The following is a 17,859-nucleotide window of genomic DNA, read 5'->3' as shown; positions in this document are numbered from 1 at the left end:
GTTCTAAGCACTGAGGTAGATACAAGGTAATCAGGTTGTCCCACATGGGCCTCTCTGTCTTAATCCTCATTTTACAGATGAGGTAACTGAGGCACAGAGAAATGAAGTGGCTTGCCCAAAGTCATACAGCAGACAAGTGGCGGAGCCGCGATTAGAACCCACGTCCTCCGACTCCCAAGCCCGGGCTCTTTCCACTAAGCCACGCTGGCAGCTACCAGATAATCTGTTTGGACACAATCCCTCTCCCCTGTGGAGCTCACCGTCTAAGGGAGAGGGAGCTGGTCTTTAATCTTCGTTTTACAGATGAGGAAACTGAGGCACAGAGCCGTTAAGTGACTTGCCCAAGGCCACTGGGCGGGCAAGTGGCAGAGCTGGGATTAGAACCGAGGTCCGTGCTCTGCAAGGGGGCTCATGGGGCTGAAGCAGTGACCCCCATATGGGCATGGTCCGGAGGTCCCGGCTCTCAGCCCAGGAATTTGGCCAAGTCCTTCTTGAACCCGCTGTTGTTTTTCCCGGCCCTGAGAAACTTCCTGTGGGAACGAGGTGTTGCTTGTGTTGCATTTACCACCTTCGGGCTTCAGACAGGCATTGGATGACAAACGTTTATTTCCTTGTTCACACCCTGCAGGACTTTACAACCCCTTCCTCTGGCAGCCTGAAGAATCCTGAGGCTTTCGGTCAGGCATCATCATCAATCGTATTTATTGAGCGCTTACTATGTGCAGAGCACTGTACTAAGCGCTTGGGAAGTACAAAGACAGGCAGAAGTGTCCTGTATCACTAGCCATCCTGGAAGGCCTCCAGCATTTCGGCATGCTGCTCTGCTCCCTGTGCTCTGTTAGTTGCGCTTTTCTGGCTATGCTCTGCTACTCATGTTCCCCTATCTGTGCGCCTCTCTCTGCAGCCTTCTGTCACCCTCCTTTATCTTTGCTTCTCTTTCTGTGCCCATCTTTCTGTGCTTCTCTCTCTGTGCCCATCTTTCTGCGCTTCTCTGCGCCCATCTTTCTGTGCTTCTCTCCCTGCACCTATCTGTGCTTCTCTGCACCCATCTTTCTGTTCTTCTCTCCCTGCACCTATCTGTGCTCCTCCATCTGTCCTTCTCTTTCTGTGCCCATTTTTCCGCGCTTCTCTCTCTGCACCCTTTTATCCGCTCCAGTCTATTTGCACTCCTCTCTCTGCGCCCTTCTGTATATGCCGTTCTACCAGCGTCCTCCTGCCCGGTTGTTGAAGGTGCGCTCTCCTTCACGGGCCTTCTGCTCCTGGGCCTCCTCAAGTTTATTCCCCCACTTGCACGGAATTCCCCCAGCCCCTGCTCTGTGCCCCCTGAAACTCAGCAGCTGTGAGTGACCACCCCAGTTTATGCGGCTTTTTCCCCTTCCTCATTCATTCATTCAATCGTATTTATTGTGCAGAGCACTGTACTCAGTGCTTGGAAAGTACAATTCGGCAACAAAGAGAGACAATCCCTGCCCAACAATGGGCTCACAGCCTAGAAGGGGAGAGACGGACATCAAAACAAGGAAACCGGCATTGATAGCATCAATATGAATACATAGAATTATAGATATATACATATCATTAATAAAATAAGTAGAATTATAGATATATAGATATCTATAATATATAGATATTATAGATATGTAGAATTAGTTATGCCCTCCCTCCGCACATCCGCCAAGCTAGCTCTCTTCCTCCCTTCAAAGCCCTACTGAGAGCTCACCTCCTCCAGGAGGCCTTCCCAGACTGAGCCCCCTCCTTCCTCCCCCTCCCCGTCCCCCCCGCCTTACCTCCTTCCCCTCCCCGCAGCACCTGTATATGTTTGTACATATTTATTACTCTATTTTACTTGTACATATTTACTATTCTATTTATTTTATTTTGCTAATATGTTTTGTTATGTTGTCTGTCTCCCGCTTCTAGACTGTGAGCCCGCTGTTGGGTAGGGACCGTCTCTATATGTTGCCAACTTGGACTTCCCAAGCGCTTAGTACAGTGCTCTGCACACTGAGCCTCAGTTCCCTCAACTGTAAAATGAGGATTAAGACTGTGAGCCCGACGTGGGACAACCTGATCACCTTGTATCCCCCCAGCGCTTAGAACAGTGCTTTGCACACAGTAAGTGCTTAACAAATGCCATCATCATCATCACACTGTGAGCGCTCAATTAATACGATTGAATGAATGAATGAATGTACAGATATACGCAAGTGCTGTGGGGCGGTTGCAGAGGGAAAGCAGAGGGACTGTGAGCTTCTAGACTGAGCCCGTTGTTGGGTAGGGATTGCCAAATTGTACTTCCTAAGCCCTTAGTACAGTACTATGCGCACAGTAAGCGCTCAATAAATATGACTGAATGAATGAGGGAGCGAATGGGGAGGGGTGATGGGGAGGGGAAGCAGAGGAAAAGTGGGGCTGAGTCTGGGCTTAGTTGCTCCCCCTCCCAGGCCCAAGCCCAGGCTCAGGAAGGCCTCCAGCTGGGCTGCTGGGAAGCATCCCCTCCTGCCCACCTCCGGTGTCGGATGTCGGGGGGGGCCCCCCCTCTCCTGGGAAGAGGGTGGTGCCTTCCCGGGGTCTCCCGTGGGAAAGTCGAGGAGCAGGGCCGGGATGGGGCAGGGGGCTTCCCCTCGGCCGGTCCTGCGGCCTGTCCTGCCCCTGTTGCTGTTAGTGGTGCGGGAGGTGGCGGGCCTCTGCCTGCACGAGGAGGCGCAGGGCTCGGTGCGGCTGCTGCGGGGGTCCCCGGCCTGGCGGGACCCCGGCCCCCGTGCCCCCCGCGCCCCCCGGCCCGCCCCGCGCCCGCTCCGCATCCGGGCCTGGTACCCGGGCCGGCCGGCCGGGGCCCGCGCGGAGTCGGCGGTGGAGGCGGCAGTGGAGCGAGTCAAGGCCGCCCTGGCAGGTCAGGGGGCAGGGGGCGGGGGGCTCGTGGGCCCGCTTCATGGTGGCCACGGAAGCCAGAAGCAGCGGGCCTCAGTCGCAAGAGCCTGGGCTTGGGAGTCAGAAGACGTGGGTTCCTATCCTGGCCCCGCCACGTGTCTGCTGGGTGACCTTGGGCATGCCGCCAGGCAGCGTGGCTCAGTGGAAAGAGCCCGGGCTTGGGAGTCAGAGGTCGTGGGTTCTTATCCCGACTCCACCTCTTGTCTGCTGGGTGACTTTGGGCAAGCCATTTCAATTCTCTGGGCTTCAGTTACCTCATCTGGAAAATGGGGATAAAGACTGTGAGCCCCACGTGGGACAACCTGATTACCTTGTATCACCCCCAGCGCTTAGAACAGTGTTTGGCACATAGTAAGCGCTTAACAAATACCATTATTATTCTTATTATTCTTTGTGCCTCACTTCCCTCTGGAAAAATAGGGATTAAGTCTGTGAGCCCCAAGTGGGACAACCTGATTAGCAGCTTGTATCCACCCCAGCGCTTGGAACGGTGCTTGGCATATAGTAAGCGCTTAACAAATACCATCATTATTGTTATTATTATTGTGACCGGTCTTTTCCCCCCTCCGCCCTGGGTCCAGTCCTGCCCCTGCAGAGCCCCTTGCTGCTGAGCCGCGATCCGGCCCGCTACTGCCTGGCTGTCTGGGGAGATGCCGTCGGACCCAACAGAGGAAGGTGGGGGTCTCGGGGGGTTAGGGGTGGGGGGTTGGGCGAGCCCTGACCCCCTCCAGCCCTCCCGTGTTGCCCCCCACACTCCTTTCCCAGTAGGTGAGAAGGAGTGTGAGCCAAGCGTGGCCTGGGAATCAGTAGGACCTGGGTTCTAATCCCGACTCTGCCACTGTGCTGTGTGACCTTGTCGCTTCACTTCTCTGGGCCTCAGTTACCTCAGCTGTAAAATGGAGATGAAGAGTGAGAGCCCCATTGTGGGGCAGGGACTGCGTCCAACACCATTTGCTTGTAGTCATTCGTTCATTCAATCATATTTATTGAGCACTTACTGTGTGCAGAGCACTGTACTAAGCACGTGGAAAGTACAATTCCGCAACAGAGACAATCCCCACTACACACCCCAGTGCTTAGTATGGTGCCTGGCACATAGTAAGCACTTAACAAATACTATTATTACTATTATTAGGTGCAGCCACCTGGACCCAGACTACCGAGGGGAGAGCTGCCTGGGGGTCAAGGTGAGGGAACCCCCAGCCCCGCCCCACCCCTGCCATCCCTCCGGAGGAGACCCCTTTGACCGGCCGCTGCCTTGCTCTGGCTGTGGCCCCCGTTCTCCCCCCAGATTCCTGACGCCCACCTGCAGGGCTTGGCCTTGTGGCCCGAGTTTGGCTCCCCAGAGTTGCTCCTACCGGATGGGCCTGGGATCCCGGACGCCGACTTCCTCCTGTACGTGCGGGTGGTCCAGACCCCCAAATGCCATCGTCAGGTGAGCACGCCCCCACTTTCCTCTTCCAGAACCCCCCCCTCAACTCTTCTCTCCTTTTCCCTTCCTTTCCAAGCTCCCTATCCTTTTTCTCTTTCTGCCGCAGCCCTCCGTCATCGCCTATGCCGCCTGCTGCCAACTGGGCCCCAACGACAGGCCCCTCGCAGGCACCATTGTTTTCTGTGCCCGGCGCCTCGCTGCTCCCGACTACAGTCACAGCGACACAGTCACGGTGATTGCCCGCTCAGGGCAGGGCGGGGGGAAATGTCACTGGCCTTGCGAATTTGGGGGGAAGCTCCTCTCCGCCCCAAGGGCATCTGGGAAGTCTGTACAGTTGGGAACCCCCAGAGGGAGGGAGGGAGGAACTGTCATCCCTTCTGTTCCCTCTCCCACAACCAGGCCACTGTGCACGAGCTGCTCCACACGCTGGGCTTCTCTGGGAGACTGTTTGGCAAGTGGCGAGACTGTACCCCCATCTTGGGCAGTGAGTGGGGAGACCCAAGGGAGGGTACATTGAGGGCCTGGCCCTCGCCGGAGCTCCCCTGCCCCTGGGCTCCCACCACCCCTGTCGCCCCTGGTGGTCTCCCAGCTGTCCCCACCCCTGCCCGTATTTTTTGGGGTCCAGCTGAACAGGACTGTTCCCCGTGGCGGCGGGTGACCCAGCAGGATGAGTTGGGACAGCTGCACCTGATCACGCCCGCCGTGAGGCTCAGCTTGGCTGGTCACCTGGGTAGCCCGGACGTCGCCCTGGGAGCCCCCCTGGAGGAGGAGGTGGGTCCTAGAGCTATGGGTGTGTAGGGTGGTAGGTGGCAAGGCGCTACCTATGCATCAAGCAAAAAGTCCTCACTCTCAGCTTCCAGGTTGTCCATCACCTCGCCCCCTCCTACCTCACCTCCCTTCTATCCTTCTCCAGCCCAGCCCGCACCCTCCGCTCCTCTGCTGCTAACTTCCTCACTGTACCTCATTCTAGCCCATCCCATTGACCCCCTGCCCGTGTTCTTCCCCTGGCATGGAATGCCCTCCCTCCACACATCCACCAAGCCAGCTCTCTTCCTCCCTTCAAAGTCCTACTGAGAGCTCACCTCCTCCAGGAGGCCTTCCCAGACTGAGCTCCCTTTTTCCTGTCCCCCTCCCCATCCTCCCATCCTACCTCCTTCCCCTCCCCACAGCACTTGTATATATGTTTGTACAGATTTATTACTCTATTTTACTTGTACATATTTACTATTTGTTAATGATGTACATCTAGCTTTAATTCTATTTGTTCGCACTTGATACTTGTCCACGTGTTTTCTTTTGTTTGTCTCCCCTTTCTAGACTGTGAGCCTGTTGTTGGGTAGGGACCGTCTCTATTTGTACTTCCCAAGCGCTTAGTCCAGTGCTTTGCACACAGTAAGCGCTCAGTAAATACGATTGAATGAATGAATGAATCCCTCTCTCAGGGTCCATCCTCCTCGCACTGGGAGGCCCGGCTGCTCCAGGGGTCGGTGATGACGTCCACCTTTGCTCGCTCCCGCCATGCGCGGCTTGACCCCATCACCCTCGCGGCCTTCGTGGACATGGGCTGGTATCAGGTTAACCTCAGCGTGGCGCAGGAGCTGGAGTGGGGCCGAGGTGAGATTGGGGTGCGGGGACGGGAGACACGGGCTCACCAGGGTGGAGAGAGCGAGGGCAGGTGGGTGGATGGGGCGGGCAGGGCCTCCTTAGGCCTCGCTTTTCCCCTCTGAGTAGGTGCTGGCCCAGACTTTGGCCTGGTGACCACCTGCGGGACCAGCTCCTCTGACTTCTTCTGTAATGGCAGGTGTGTGCCCTGAGCAGAGTGTATCTGTTTCGAGTGCTGTACTGGACTCTCCCAAGCGCTTAGTTCAGTGCTCTGCAAACAGGAAGTGCTCTATAAATACAATTGATGGATAGAGGAGAGGTGGGGGGTGTCAGGGTCGAAGAGGGAGGGGTGTCCTCACTTGCTTCCCGTCGCTCGGCTTTACCCTCCGCCCTCTCCCCCTGCCAGCGGCCTGGGCTGCCACTACCTGCACCTGGACAAGGGCCGCTGCTCCTCGGATCCCTTGCTGGACGGGTGCCGCCTGTACAAGCCTCTCACCAACCGGGTGAGCAGCCCGGGGATGGGGAAGGGGGGAAGAGGAAAGGGGAGGAGGCCAGGTGGGTGGGGGTCAGCCCTCGATGTTGCCCCTTTGGCCCCCACAGAGCGAGTGTTGGAAGGAGGGAAACACCCCCGAGACTGGGGCCGCAACCCTCCACGGGGAGATCTACCACCCCGGCAGCCGCTGCTTTCTGGCCAACCTCACCTCTGACCTGCTCCCTGCGAGCCCCAGCCGGGCCCCAGGGGCCCAAGAGGACCTCTCAGGCCGCTGCTACTTACATCGCTGTGGGACGGGCAGGGTGTCCCAGGTGCGGGTGGAAGGGGCACCTTGGCTCTCATGCCCACTGCGGGCAGCCATTCAGGTGGGTTCAGCCAAGCTGAGGTGGCTGGCGGCTACCTTGGGGGGGCTGATGATCCCAGATAGGGGTGGGACCCGTCATCCACTCCTGCTTGTCACTCATCATTCTTTAAAACCGGCCCACTGGGCTGCCCTGGGCCTGGGAGAGTGGATGTGGGCAGTCACGGGCCCCCGGACGGGTCCAGCTGTCTCCTGCCACCCACCCCCCATGATCCCTGCAGGTACCCGGATATGACGGCCTCCTCTTCTGTCCCCGAAGCAAACTGTGCCAGGCTGCCCTGGGCCCCGAGGCCACCCCCCAGCCATCTGGGAGTCCTTCTCCCCCTGGCCTGCTGCTCCAGCTGACCCTGGGGCTGGTGGGGCCTCCTGGTCACTCTCTGAGCAAGGGGCAGGGGCAGGAGCTGGCCCAGGCTGTACTGCGGGACCTGCTGGGCAGAGCGGGCACCGGCAGGTCAGCGGAGGCTGGAGGCGAGGGGCTGGGGTTGGGGGAATGATATGCCTTGTGGACCCCACCCAGCCTCTCCATTGCAACCTCAACATCCTGGCAGGTGTCACTTCGGCAGCCCAGCACTGACCCCCAGCCTGGTCTTCACCGTGCGCGTGCTGGAGTCGCCCACCTGCCGCTTCCCGCCAGCCCGGGTGCTGCACGGGGCCCTGAGCCGCTCCCTCCGGAACAGAGCCCTGAGCGTGGACTCCGCCGGGGCCAGCTACACCACCGACCGGGCCAGGTGGGAGTGAGTGATGCTCGCCCGTCTGCCCACCCCCTCGCTGCATCAACCCCCAATACTGCCCAATAGGGTCAACCACACCACCCAGCAGCCGGGCTCCAAGTGACGGGGGCAAAAGGCTGTAGGCCACCCACCTTCCTCTTCTAGGCCCTGCTGGAGCTTTGTGGGTGCCCCCACCTTGTTTCCCCCATGTTTATGCTCCAGAGGGGTCCCCTGTTCCAGACTGTGTCTGGTCTCCCTCCTGCCCTCCCCAAAGGGGCCTGGAGAGATGGAATTTTGGTCTTGCAGGCTCCTCCCAGACCTCCCCCAGACCCCCAGCCTCCCTCCTCCGGAATCCGAGCCTCATGTCTCGGGGGAGGGAGGGCCCCCCAAGTCTCTCCCTACCCCAACCAGTTCTGGGCTATTCCAAGTGGCATTGTCTCTGGGAACAGGTGGACCTCTTCCAGTGGCCCCCACACCCCACAAGCTTTCTCTCTCTCTCTCTTTCATGCTCCCATGTCTGTAGATGGCTGATCCCATCCAACTCCACTAGCCCGGCCACAGTGGGGGCCTTAGCCCTGGGCCTCTGCCTCCCTCTACTCCTTCCGGCAGCTGCCTGGGGAGCCGCGGCCTTCCGGAGACATCGAGCCGCCCTGCGTGTGGGACCCCCTGCTGCGCCCCCAAACTAGCAGGGGGGGGTGTCACCTGGAGGAGTCGGGAAGGCCGAAGGGTAGCCTGTCCCCAGCCAGCTGAGAGTCGCACTGGAGAAGAGGAACTCTCCCAAACGGCCCAGGATCTGAGAGGAAGGAGCCTTCCAAGAGCTGGGAAAATGGTTGTCGCCCACCAGCCTGCCCCCTCACCCCCACCCGGCCCTGCGGGTGTACAAGTAGAGACGAACAGGTCTGGGCATCCTTTACTCAAAGTCCCCGCTCTTTGGCTTCCTGGGCAAACCGAACACCCCTCCGTCTGCACTGAGTGTAGGGCGATGTGGTCCAGCTTTTTCCTCCTCTCTCCCTCCCCCAATCGCTGACGCTCCACATCAGGCTGGCCCGCAGCTGAGGGAAGCTCGGTCACGCCAGATTACGGGGGAGGAGAACGTCATCGTTCCTGACCTTCCCAATCTCTTCCGGGAAAGAGAGCCCCGGCCAGCACAACTGGCTCCTCCCCTGGGGGAGCCGGCCACAGGGAGGGCTTGGTCCTGGCCCCTGGACTTCACGTGGAGTCACATGTAGACGCCTCCCGCCCCAACGTCCTGGAGGGGGGTGGGGGGCAGCCGGAGGAGCCTTGGGGCTCGGGGTGACCTGTCTGAGTCCAGTCCTCGGGGACCCAGGTGCCCGGGTGCTCTGTGGTGAGGGGTGAAACCTCCAGCCTGGGCCGGTCGGTCTGTCCGGCTTGCTGGTCTGAGTGTTGCTCCCGGACCACCCCGCAAGACAGAAATCCCTTCCCGGACCCTCGCCCCGCCCCGTCAGTCTTTTCCAGAGGTCGCGGCCACCGCCTGGTAGAACCGGGCCACGAAGTCCGGCTCGCTGGCCTCCAGCTGTCCCACAAACACATTGCGCTCCTGCTCGGCCCAGCTGTGGAACCACTGGTCCCAGAGGCGCAGCTGGCACTCGAAGATGCGCGGGGGCCGGTCGGGTCCGGACACGCTGAGCTGCTCCAGGCTATCCAGCAGGGACTGCAGCTTGCCCGGCACCGCTTTGGTCACCAGGTCCTGCAGGAAGCGCTCGCGCTGGGGACCGGACCAGCTGGCAAACCAGTGAAGGACGCACTTCATCTCTTGGGAAGTGATGTAAGACATGGGAGGCGGGGAGGTCGAGGGGGGAGGAGGATCGGAAGTTCCGGCCAGGACAGGGGAAGGGAAGAGGAGAGGCGTGGAGGAGGAGGATGATGGCTCTAGGGACATCCTCTGAGAAAAAAAATAAACACGCATTTAATAATAATGGCTCCGGGGGTAAGTGCTGGGTAATTTCTGAGGTGCTTTACTACGTGCCAAGCACTATCCTGAGCTCTGGATATAATCAGGTCAGAGACGATCCCTCATGGGATTCAGGGCTTAAGTCGGAGGGAGACGGGGTAATGAATCCCCATTTTACGGATGAGGAAACGAGGCCCAGAAGTGAAGTCACTTGTCCAAGGCCACACAGCCGCCGAATGGCAGAGCCGGCATTAGAACCCAGGGCCTCGGACTCCCCAGTCCCTGCTATTTCCATTTGGCCCCGCTGTTTTGTGGGTAGATGTGTAGCCTGTACCGCTGTGGCCCCAGAAAGGGGTGTATTTGCTAAGCGCTTACTCCCTGTTTCGAATGCTGGGGTGGACACAACATAATCAGGCCAGACCCAATCCCTGCCCCACATAGAGTCTCAGTGAGAGGGAGAACAGGCACTGAATTCCCATTTTACGGAATCCCTAAGTGCCCAGCTCCTGGGTGCCAGTTCAGAGTGACAAACTCCTGGCTCATCAACCTGCCCTGGTAGGAAGGAAACAGTTGCTCATCTCTCAGCAATTTAACCAGGGAGGAAAAAAATCCTGCCCCTCTCCTTACAAATGGAAAACTCGAACACCTCCCTCCTCCACATTGGTCAAACTTTCACCTTTCATATCCAACCCCTCCTTCAAGATACTTGAAGGCTAAACGGTTTCCTAGCATACATCCGTCCCGGCGCTTATTACGGTGCCCGACACGTAGTACGCGCTTAACAAATACCATTATTATACATTATTATATTTGTCTCTTTGTCATGTAGTCTCCTCTAGACTGTAACCTCGCTGTTAGTAGAGAATGTGTCTGTTATATTGTTGTACTGTTCTCTCCCAAGCGACAGGAAGAGCTCAATAAATGCAATCAACTCAGTAGTATTTACTGAGCCCTTACTCTGTGCGGAGCGATGTACAGGGAGTTTGGGAGAATATGAGAGAGAAGACCATAACCTGACCTTCCAGGATCTTAAGATCAAGTGGACTGCAAGATCCAGATGTTAATAATCACACACATGAGGCCAGGCAAGAACCTAGAATAGCAATAGTGTTAGAATTTATTAAGTACCTAGTAGGTACAAAATCCTGGAGGAGATAATAATCAGATTGGACACAGTCCCCATCCCACACTTAAGAGATGAGACTCACCATCTAAATGGTATGGAGCTCGGATCTCTCTTCTCTATTTTACAGGTGAAACTGGGGCACAGAGAAGCCCAAGGTAACACAGCCTGCCCTGGCAGAGGTGGGGCAGGGACTCAGATAACAATTAAGTGCTTAGTACAGTGCTCTGCATGCAGTAAGCACTCAATACGATTGAATGAATGAATAACAATAATAATAGCATTTGTTAAGCGCTTCCCCTGTGTGCCAAGCACTGCAATAAGCACTGCGGCAGATCCAAGATCATCAGATCCCACATGGAGCTCACGGTCTAAGTAGGAGGCAGTGAACCCCCATTCTGCAGATGACGGAACTGAGGCACAAAGAAGTGAAGTGACTTGCCTGAGGTCACCCAGGGGACAAGTCAGGCGCTCTGACTCCCGGGCCCGAGCTATTTCCTCTCAATTCGCGACTCCCGACTCTCCAAGCGATGTTCTTTCCACCGAGTCGCCCTGCCTAGGGAGAGCCTCCTCGCAATGCGAACTACTCTCCCGTCTTCAGGTGGTTGGGGCCCATCTCTTGAAAGGCTCCTACTATCTTTCCCGTCCCTTATAAAGTTCTCATTCTTTTTTTACAGCAGGGAAAATTAGAGAGTAAGGAAGCGGGAGACAAGTCAGTGACTGAGCTGGGGAGAGAAGTCAGTTGCCCTTGCTGGCTTGGTGGGTGAGGTTTCTGGCCGGATGTACTAACGACGATACTTGGGTAAAAACTTGGGACTTCCATTTCCATCACCTTTTCCCTAAATATGTTTGCCTTACCGTTTTACAGTACAGATGCTGATGGGATAGGAAACAGAGATGCCAACTTTCCATTTTAAGTGCTGGGGCGAGGAGGGGGGGAAGGAGACTGGAAACTGGGTTTGGCAGATTCACAAAAGGCTGATGTGGGCACCTCTCAACCGGCCTCGGAAATTCTTCGCTCTTTCCATCCCCGTTCAGATCCTGCCAGGAGTCGGGAATGAGCAAGTCTGGGAGCCGGGCCCAAGGGCAGAGGGGTGGTAAACAATGGCTTTGTGCAAACAGCTGGAGTTGGCACCTGGGATGGGCATACGGTTATTTCGGGATGTTTCCCTTCTTGCTTTTATGTTTGAGGACACGATAATGAAATCTGAAACGCTGTAGCAGGGGCTGGGCGATGAAATCTATTGGTCTAGGGCCTTCTTTCTGTTTGCTGGTTTTGTTTTCTTATGCCTCGGCTTCTGCTGCCACTGGGGAATCTTTATAGCAGCGGAGAAGCCGCCGACACGTCAGTAATCCTGCTCTTGGGCCTTATGAAAAGGCTTGGTAGGCACCATGTCATCGGTGCCCACGTTGCCACCACGGCCGCGGGGGCCCCTGGGGCCCGTTTACGGGCAGTCTTGGGGGCAGAGGTGGATCGGGCAAAGCGCTCCACAGCCTGCACGAGTTTCCCTCTATCCTTGGCATCGTAGGGAAGGAGGGAAGGCGGGAGGAAGGGGAGCCTGCAGGGTGGCCACAAGGTCGCCTCTAACAATGCCACGGGCTGGGATGAGGTAATAATTCCGACGAGAAGCAGCGGGGCCTAGTGGAAGCATCCCGGGCCTGGGTTCTAATTCCGGCCCCATCACTTGTCTGCTGTGTGAACTGAGGCAGGTCAATCAATCAATGGATTTTATTAAGCGCTCACGTGCATAGCATTTTACTGAAAGTGCTTGGGAGAGCACTATACAGCAAAGTTGGCAGATACATTCCTCGCCCACAGTGAGCTTAATCTAGTGGGCCACTCAAGTCACTTCTCAGGGCCTCCGCTTCCTCATCTGTAAAATGGGGATTGAGAATGGGCACCCCCATGTGGGATATGGACTGTGTCCATCGTGATTAGCTTGGCACAAAGTAAGCGCTTAACAAATACCACAGTATTATTATTGTTGTAAAATGGGGATTAAGACTGTGAGCCTCATGTGGGATGTGGACTGTGGCCAACCTGATTACTTTGTACCTACCCCAGCGCTTAAAACGGTGCCTGGTAAATAGTAAGCGCTTAACAAACGCCATTTAAAAAAAAAAGAGACGTGGGAACGGAGGGTTCGAGACACTGCTGATCCTCGTTCTCACCCCTCTGTTAACTTCGGGGAGTTGTCACCCACTGGCCGGACTTGGAGGCCAGCGGTGGGCATAAATTGGCCACAACTTCTCCGGGCCTCGGTTGCCTCATCGGTAAAATGGGGGTTAAGAGTGTGAGCCCCGTGTGGGACAGGGGCTGTGTCCAACCTGATTACCTTTTATCTACCCCAGCACTTAGAATAGTTCTTGGCACATAGGAAGCCTTGGCACATAGAAGCAGCATGGCTCAGTGGAAAGAGCATGGGCTTGGGAGTCAGAGGTCGTGGGTTCTAATCCCAGTTCCGCCACTTATCAGCTGTGTGACTTTGGGCAAGTCACTTAACTTCTCTGTGCCTCAGTTACCTCATCTAGAAAATGGGGATTAAAGACCGTGAGCCCCAAGTGGGACAATCTGATTACCTTGTATCTTCCCAGCGCTTAGAACAGTGCTTGGCACATACTAAGCGCTTAACAAATACCATACCAAAATTATTATTATTATTATAGCCTGGACTACTGGAGTCAGAAGGCCCTGGGTTCCCCGCTCATCTGCTCTGTGACTTTGGGCAGGTCACTTCACTTCTCTGGGCCCCAGGTCCCTCATCTGTCAAATGAGGACTGTGAGTCCCACCTGGGACGGGGACTGTGTCCAAGCCGATTTGCTTGGATCTACCCCAGCGCTTAGTACAGTGCCTAGCACATAGCAAGCGCTTAACAAATGCCATAATTATTATTAACAGTGCTTACGTAAGCGCTTAACAAACACCATCATTCAGTTATTATTATTATTGTTATCGTGGTGAGCAGGCCCCGGTGGATGGCAGGGTAGTGGGGAAGGGCTCTGGACCTGGCCCCGGCATGGTGGGCTCCCTTAATAATAATAATGATGGCATTTGGTAAGCGCTATGTGCCGAGCACTGTTCTAAGCACTGCGGGGGATACAAGGTGATCAGGTTGTCCCATGTGGGGCTCCCAGTCTTCACCTCCATTTGACAGATGAGGGAACTGAGGCCCAGAGAAGTGAAGTGACTTGCCCAAAGTCACAGTGCTGACAAGTGGCGGAGCTGGGATTAGAACTCATGACCTCTGACTCCCAATAATAATAATTATAATGATGGTATTTGTTAAGCACGTACTATGTGCAAAGCACTGTTCTAAGCGCTGGGGGGGATACAAGGTGATCAGGTTGTCCCACGTGGTGCTCCCAGTCTTCATCCCCATTTGACAGATGAGGGAACTGAGGCCCAGAGAAGTGAAGTGACTTGCCCAAAGTCACCCTGCTGACAACTGGGAAGCTGCGTGGCTTAGTAGAAAGATCCCGGGTTTGGGAGTCTGAGGTCGTGAGTTCTAATCCCACCTCTGCCTCTTCATTCATTCAATCGCCTTTACTGAGTGCTTACTGTTTGCAGAGCACTGTTTGGTGTGTGACTTTGGGCAGGTCACATCACTTCTCTGGGCCTCAGTTCCCTCATCTGTAAAATGGGGATGAGGACTGTAAACCCCACGTGGGACAACCTAATCACCTTATATCTATCTCAGCGCTTAGAACAGTGCTTGGCACATAGTAAGCGCTTAATAAATACCGTTATAAAAAATTTTGAGAAGCAGCGTGGCTCAGTGGAAAGAGCCCGGGCTTTGGAGTCAGAGGTCATGGGCTCAAATCCCAGCTCTGCCAATTGTCAGCTGTGTGACTTTGGGCGAGTCACTTCCTTCTCTGGGCCTCAGTTCCCTCATCTGTAAAATGGGGATGAAGACTGTGAGCCCCCCCGTGGGACAACCTGATCACCTTGTATCCTCCCCAGCTCTTAGAACACTGCTTTGCACATAATAAGCGCTTAACAAACACCATCATTATTATTATTGGGAGTCAGTGGTCGTGGGTTCCAATCCCGGCTCCGCCACTTGTCAATTGGGTGACTTTGGGCAAGTCACTTCACTTCTCTGGGCCTCAGTTCCCTCACCTGTCAAATGGGGATAATAATGATGGAATTTGTTAAGCGCTTACTATGTGCAAAGTGCTGTTCTAAGCGCTGGATGAAGACGGTGAGCCCCAGGTGGGACAACCGGATCACCTTGTATCCCCCCCAGCACTTAGAAGAGCGCTTTGCACATAGTAAGCGCCAAACAAATACCATCATTATTATTATTGGGAGTCGGTGGTAGTAGGTTCCAATCCCGGCTCTGCCACTTGTCAACTGGGAGTCACTTCACTTCTCTGGGCCTCAGTTCCCTCATCTGTCAAATGGGGATGAAGACGGTGAGCCCCAGTTGGGACAAACGGATCACCTTGTATCCCCCCAGAGATAAGAACAGTGCTTCCCTTCAAGGCCCTAATGAGAGCTCACTTCTTCCAGGAGGCCTTCCCAGACTGAGCCCCCTCCTTCCTCTCCCCCTCCTCCCCGCCTTACCTCCTTCCCCTCCCCACAGCACCTGTATATATGTTTGTAAGGATTTGTTACTCTATTTATTTCATTTGTACATATTTATTCTATTTATTTCATTTTGTTAATATGTTTTGTTCCCTGTCTCCCCCTTCTAGACTGGAGCCCACTGTTGTGTAGGGACCGTCTCTATATGTTGCCAACTTGTACTTCCCAAGCGCTTAGTACAGTGCTCTGCACACAGTAATCGCTCAATAAATATATATATATATATACATATATATTTGTACATATTTATTACTCTATTTATTTTACTTGTACATATCTATTCTATTTATTTTATTTTGTTAATATGTTTGGTTTTGTTCTCTGTCTCCCCCTTCTAGACTGTGAGCCCACTGTTGGGTAGGGACCGTCCCAATATGCTGCCAACTTGTACTTCCCAAGCACTTAGTACAGTGCTCTGCACACAGTAAGCGCTCAATAAATACGATTGATTGATTGACTGATTGAATGATTATGTGCGAAGCACTGTTCGAAGCGCTGGGGGAGATACAAGGTAATCAGGTTGTTCCCACGAGGGGCTCCCAGTCTTCATCCCCACTTGACAGATGAGGGAACTGAGGCCCAGAGAAGTGCCCAAAGTCACCCAGCTAACAATCAATCATTCAATTGTATTTATTGAGCGCCTACTGTGTGCCGAGCACTGTACTAAGTGCTTGGGAAGTCCAAGTTGGCAACATACAGAGACGGTCCCTACCCAACAGTGGGCTCACCGTCTAAAATCCCCGCTCCGCCAACTGTCAGCTGTGTGACTTTGGGCAAGTCACTTCAGTTCTCTGTGCCTCTGTTACCTCATCTGTAAAATGGGGATTAATCAATCAATCAATCAATTGTATTTATTGAGCACTTACTGTGTGCAGAGCACTGTACTAAGCGCTTGGGAAGTACAAGTTGGCAACATATAGAGACAGTCCCTACCCAACAGCGGGCTCACAGTCTAAAAGGGGATAATAATAGCATTGATTAAGTGCTTCCTATGTGCCAAGCACTGTTCTAAGCGCTGGGGAGGTTACAAAGTGATCGGGTTGTCCCACAGGGGGCTCCCAGTCTTCATTCCCATTTTCCAGATGAGGTCACTGAGGCCCAGAGAAGTGAAGTGACTTGCTCAAAGTCACCCAGCTGACAACTGACAATTGAGAAGCAAGCGTGGATGAAAACTGTGAGTTCCCCGTGGGACCACCTGATCATGCTGTAACCTCCCCAGCGCTTAGAACGGTGCTCTGCACATAGTAAGCGCTTAATAAATGCCATCATCATCATCATTATTATTATTATTATTAAAAGACAACTTATTTATTTAAATATTATTTATTTATTTTACTTGTACATATCTATTCTATTTCTTTTATTTTGTTAGTATGTTTGGTTTTGTTCTCCGTCTCCCCCTTTTAGACTGTGAGCCCACTGTTGGGGAGGGACTGTCTCTATATGTTGCCACCTTGTACTTCCCAAGCGCTCAGTCCAGTGCTCTGCACACAGTAAGCGCTCAATAAATACGATTGATGATGATGATGATGATATCTATTCTATTTATTTTATTTTGTTAGTATGTTTGGTTTTGTTCTCCGTCTCCCCCTTTTAGACTGTGAGCCCACTGTTGGGGAGGGACTGTCTCTCTATTCTGCCAATTTGTACTTCCCAAGCGCTTAGTCCAGTGCTCTGCACACAGTAAGCGCTCAATAAATACGATTGATGCTGATGATGATGATGATATCTATTCTATTTATTTTGTTAGCATGTTTGGTTTTGTTCTCCGTCTCCCCCTTTTAGACTGTGAGCCCACTGTTGGGTAGGGACTGTCTCTCTATGTTGCCAACTTGTACTTCCCAGGCGCTCAGTACAGTGCTCTGCACACAGTAAGCGCTCAATAAATACGATTGATGATGATGATGATATCTATTCTATTTATTTTATTAGTATGTTTGGTTTTGTTCTCCGTCTCCCCCTTTTAGACTGTGAGCCCACTGTTGGGGAGGGACTGTCTCTAAGCGCTCAGTACAGTGCTCTGCACACAGTAAGCACTCAATAAATATGATGATGATGATATCTATTCTATTTATTTTATTTTGTTAGTATGTTTGGTTTTGTTCTCCGTCTCCCCCTTTTAGACTGTGAGCCCACGGTTGGGTAGGGACTGTCTCTATGTGTTGCCAACTTGGGCTTCCCAAGCGCTCAGTCCAGTGCTCCGCACACAGTAAGCGCTCAATAAGTATGACTGATGAAGTGGCGGAGGCGGGATTGGAACCCACGACCTGCGACTCCAAAGCCCGGGCTCTTTCCACGGAGCCACGCTGCTTACCTTCTCGTGCCCCCGAGGGGGGCCCCGTTGGCGGGAAGGCTGAGGGTCCGGTTCCAGCCGACAAACCGAGCGCTTAGTACAGTGCTCTGCCCACAGTAGGCGCTCAATAAGTAGGATTGATGACAAGGCCGCGGCCCCCTCAGAGGGGCCGAGCGGGGAGGCGAGGCTGAGGCGAGCACACGCACTTCCGGTCGCGAGCCCGGGCCTCCGGAGATTCCCGAACGAGGAGCCGAAGCCGCCCGAACGCTCCCGAAGCCGGAGGGCGCCGCACCTGATTGGCCGCCGAAGGGGCGACGGGCCCCTCCGCGCGCTCTGATTGGCCCTCGGGCGGGGGCGGGGCGGGGCGGGCCCGGGCCCCGCCTCGGCGCGTTCGGAGGGCGTTGGCGGAAACT

At 54.6% G+C, this 17,859-nt stretch overlaps 2 protein-coding genes across 2 annotated transcripts; one reads left to right on the top strand and one right to left on the bottom strand.

Annotated features, from left to right (window-relative positions):
• Positions 1-442: 442 nt before the first annotated feature.
• On the top strand, positions 443-8,758 carry LMLN2 (leishmanolysin like peptidase 2). Its single transcript, XM_038741063.1, has 18 exons — positions 443-532; positions 629-677; positions 1,157-1,339; positions 2,666-2,893; positions 3,513-3,586; positions 4,223-4,361; positions 4,396-4,595; positions 4,763-4,847; positions 4,989-5,134; positions 5,806-5,977; positions 6,095-6,164; positions 6,372-6,468; positions 6,566-6,823; positions 7,041-7,270; positions 7,368-7,547; positions 7,617-7,649; positions 8,053-8,185; positions 8,570-8,758. The coding sequence occupies exons 1-18, from the start codon at positions 443-445 to the stop codon at positions 8,756-8,758; spliced, it is 2,556 nt and encodes an 851-aa protein (XP_038596991.1).
• C12H14orf119 (chromosome 12 C14orf119 homolog) lies at positions 8,428-17,706 on the bottom strand. The gene is made up of 2 exons (XM_038741381.1): positions 17,468-17,706; positions 8,428-9,432 (listed from the first exon to the last, which is right to left on the bottom strand). Exon 2 carries the CDS (start codon positions 9,427-9,429, stop codon positions 8,992-8,994), a length of 438 nt encoding a protein of 145 aa, XP_038597309.1. The 5' UTR covers positions 9,430-9,432; positions 17,468-17,706; the 3' UTR covers positions 8,428-8,991.
• Between the last annotated feature and the right edge of the window lie 153 nt (positions 17,707-17,859).

Source organism: Tachyglossus aculeatus (genome assembly GCF_015852505.1).
Source record: "Tachyglossus aculeatus isolate mTacAcu1 chromosome 12 unlocalized genomic scaffold, mTacAcu1.pri SUPER_6_unloc_1, whole genome shotgun sequence".
Lineage (NCBI taxonomy): Eukaryota > Metazoa > Chordata > Mammalia > Monotremata > Tachyglossidae > Tachyglossus > Tachyglossus aculeatus.
The sequence above is the reverse complement of the archived record's forward strand: the minus strand, read 5'-3'. Positions and strand labels throughout refer to the sequence as shown.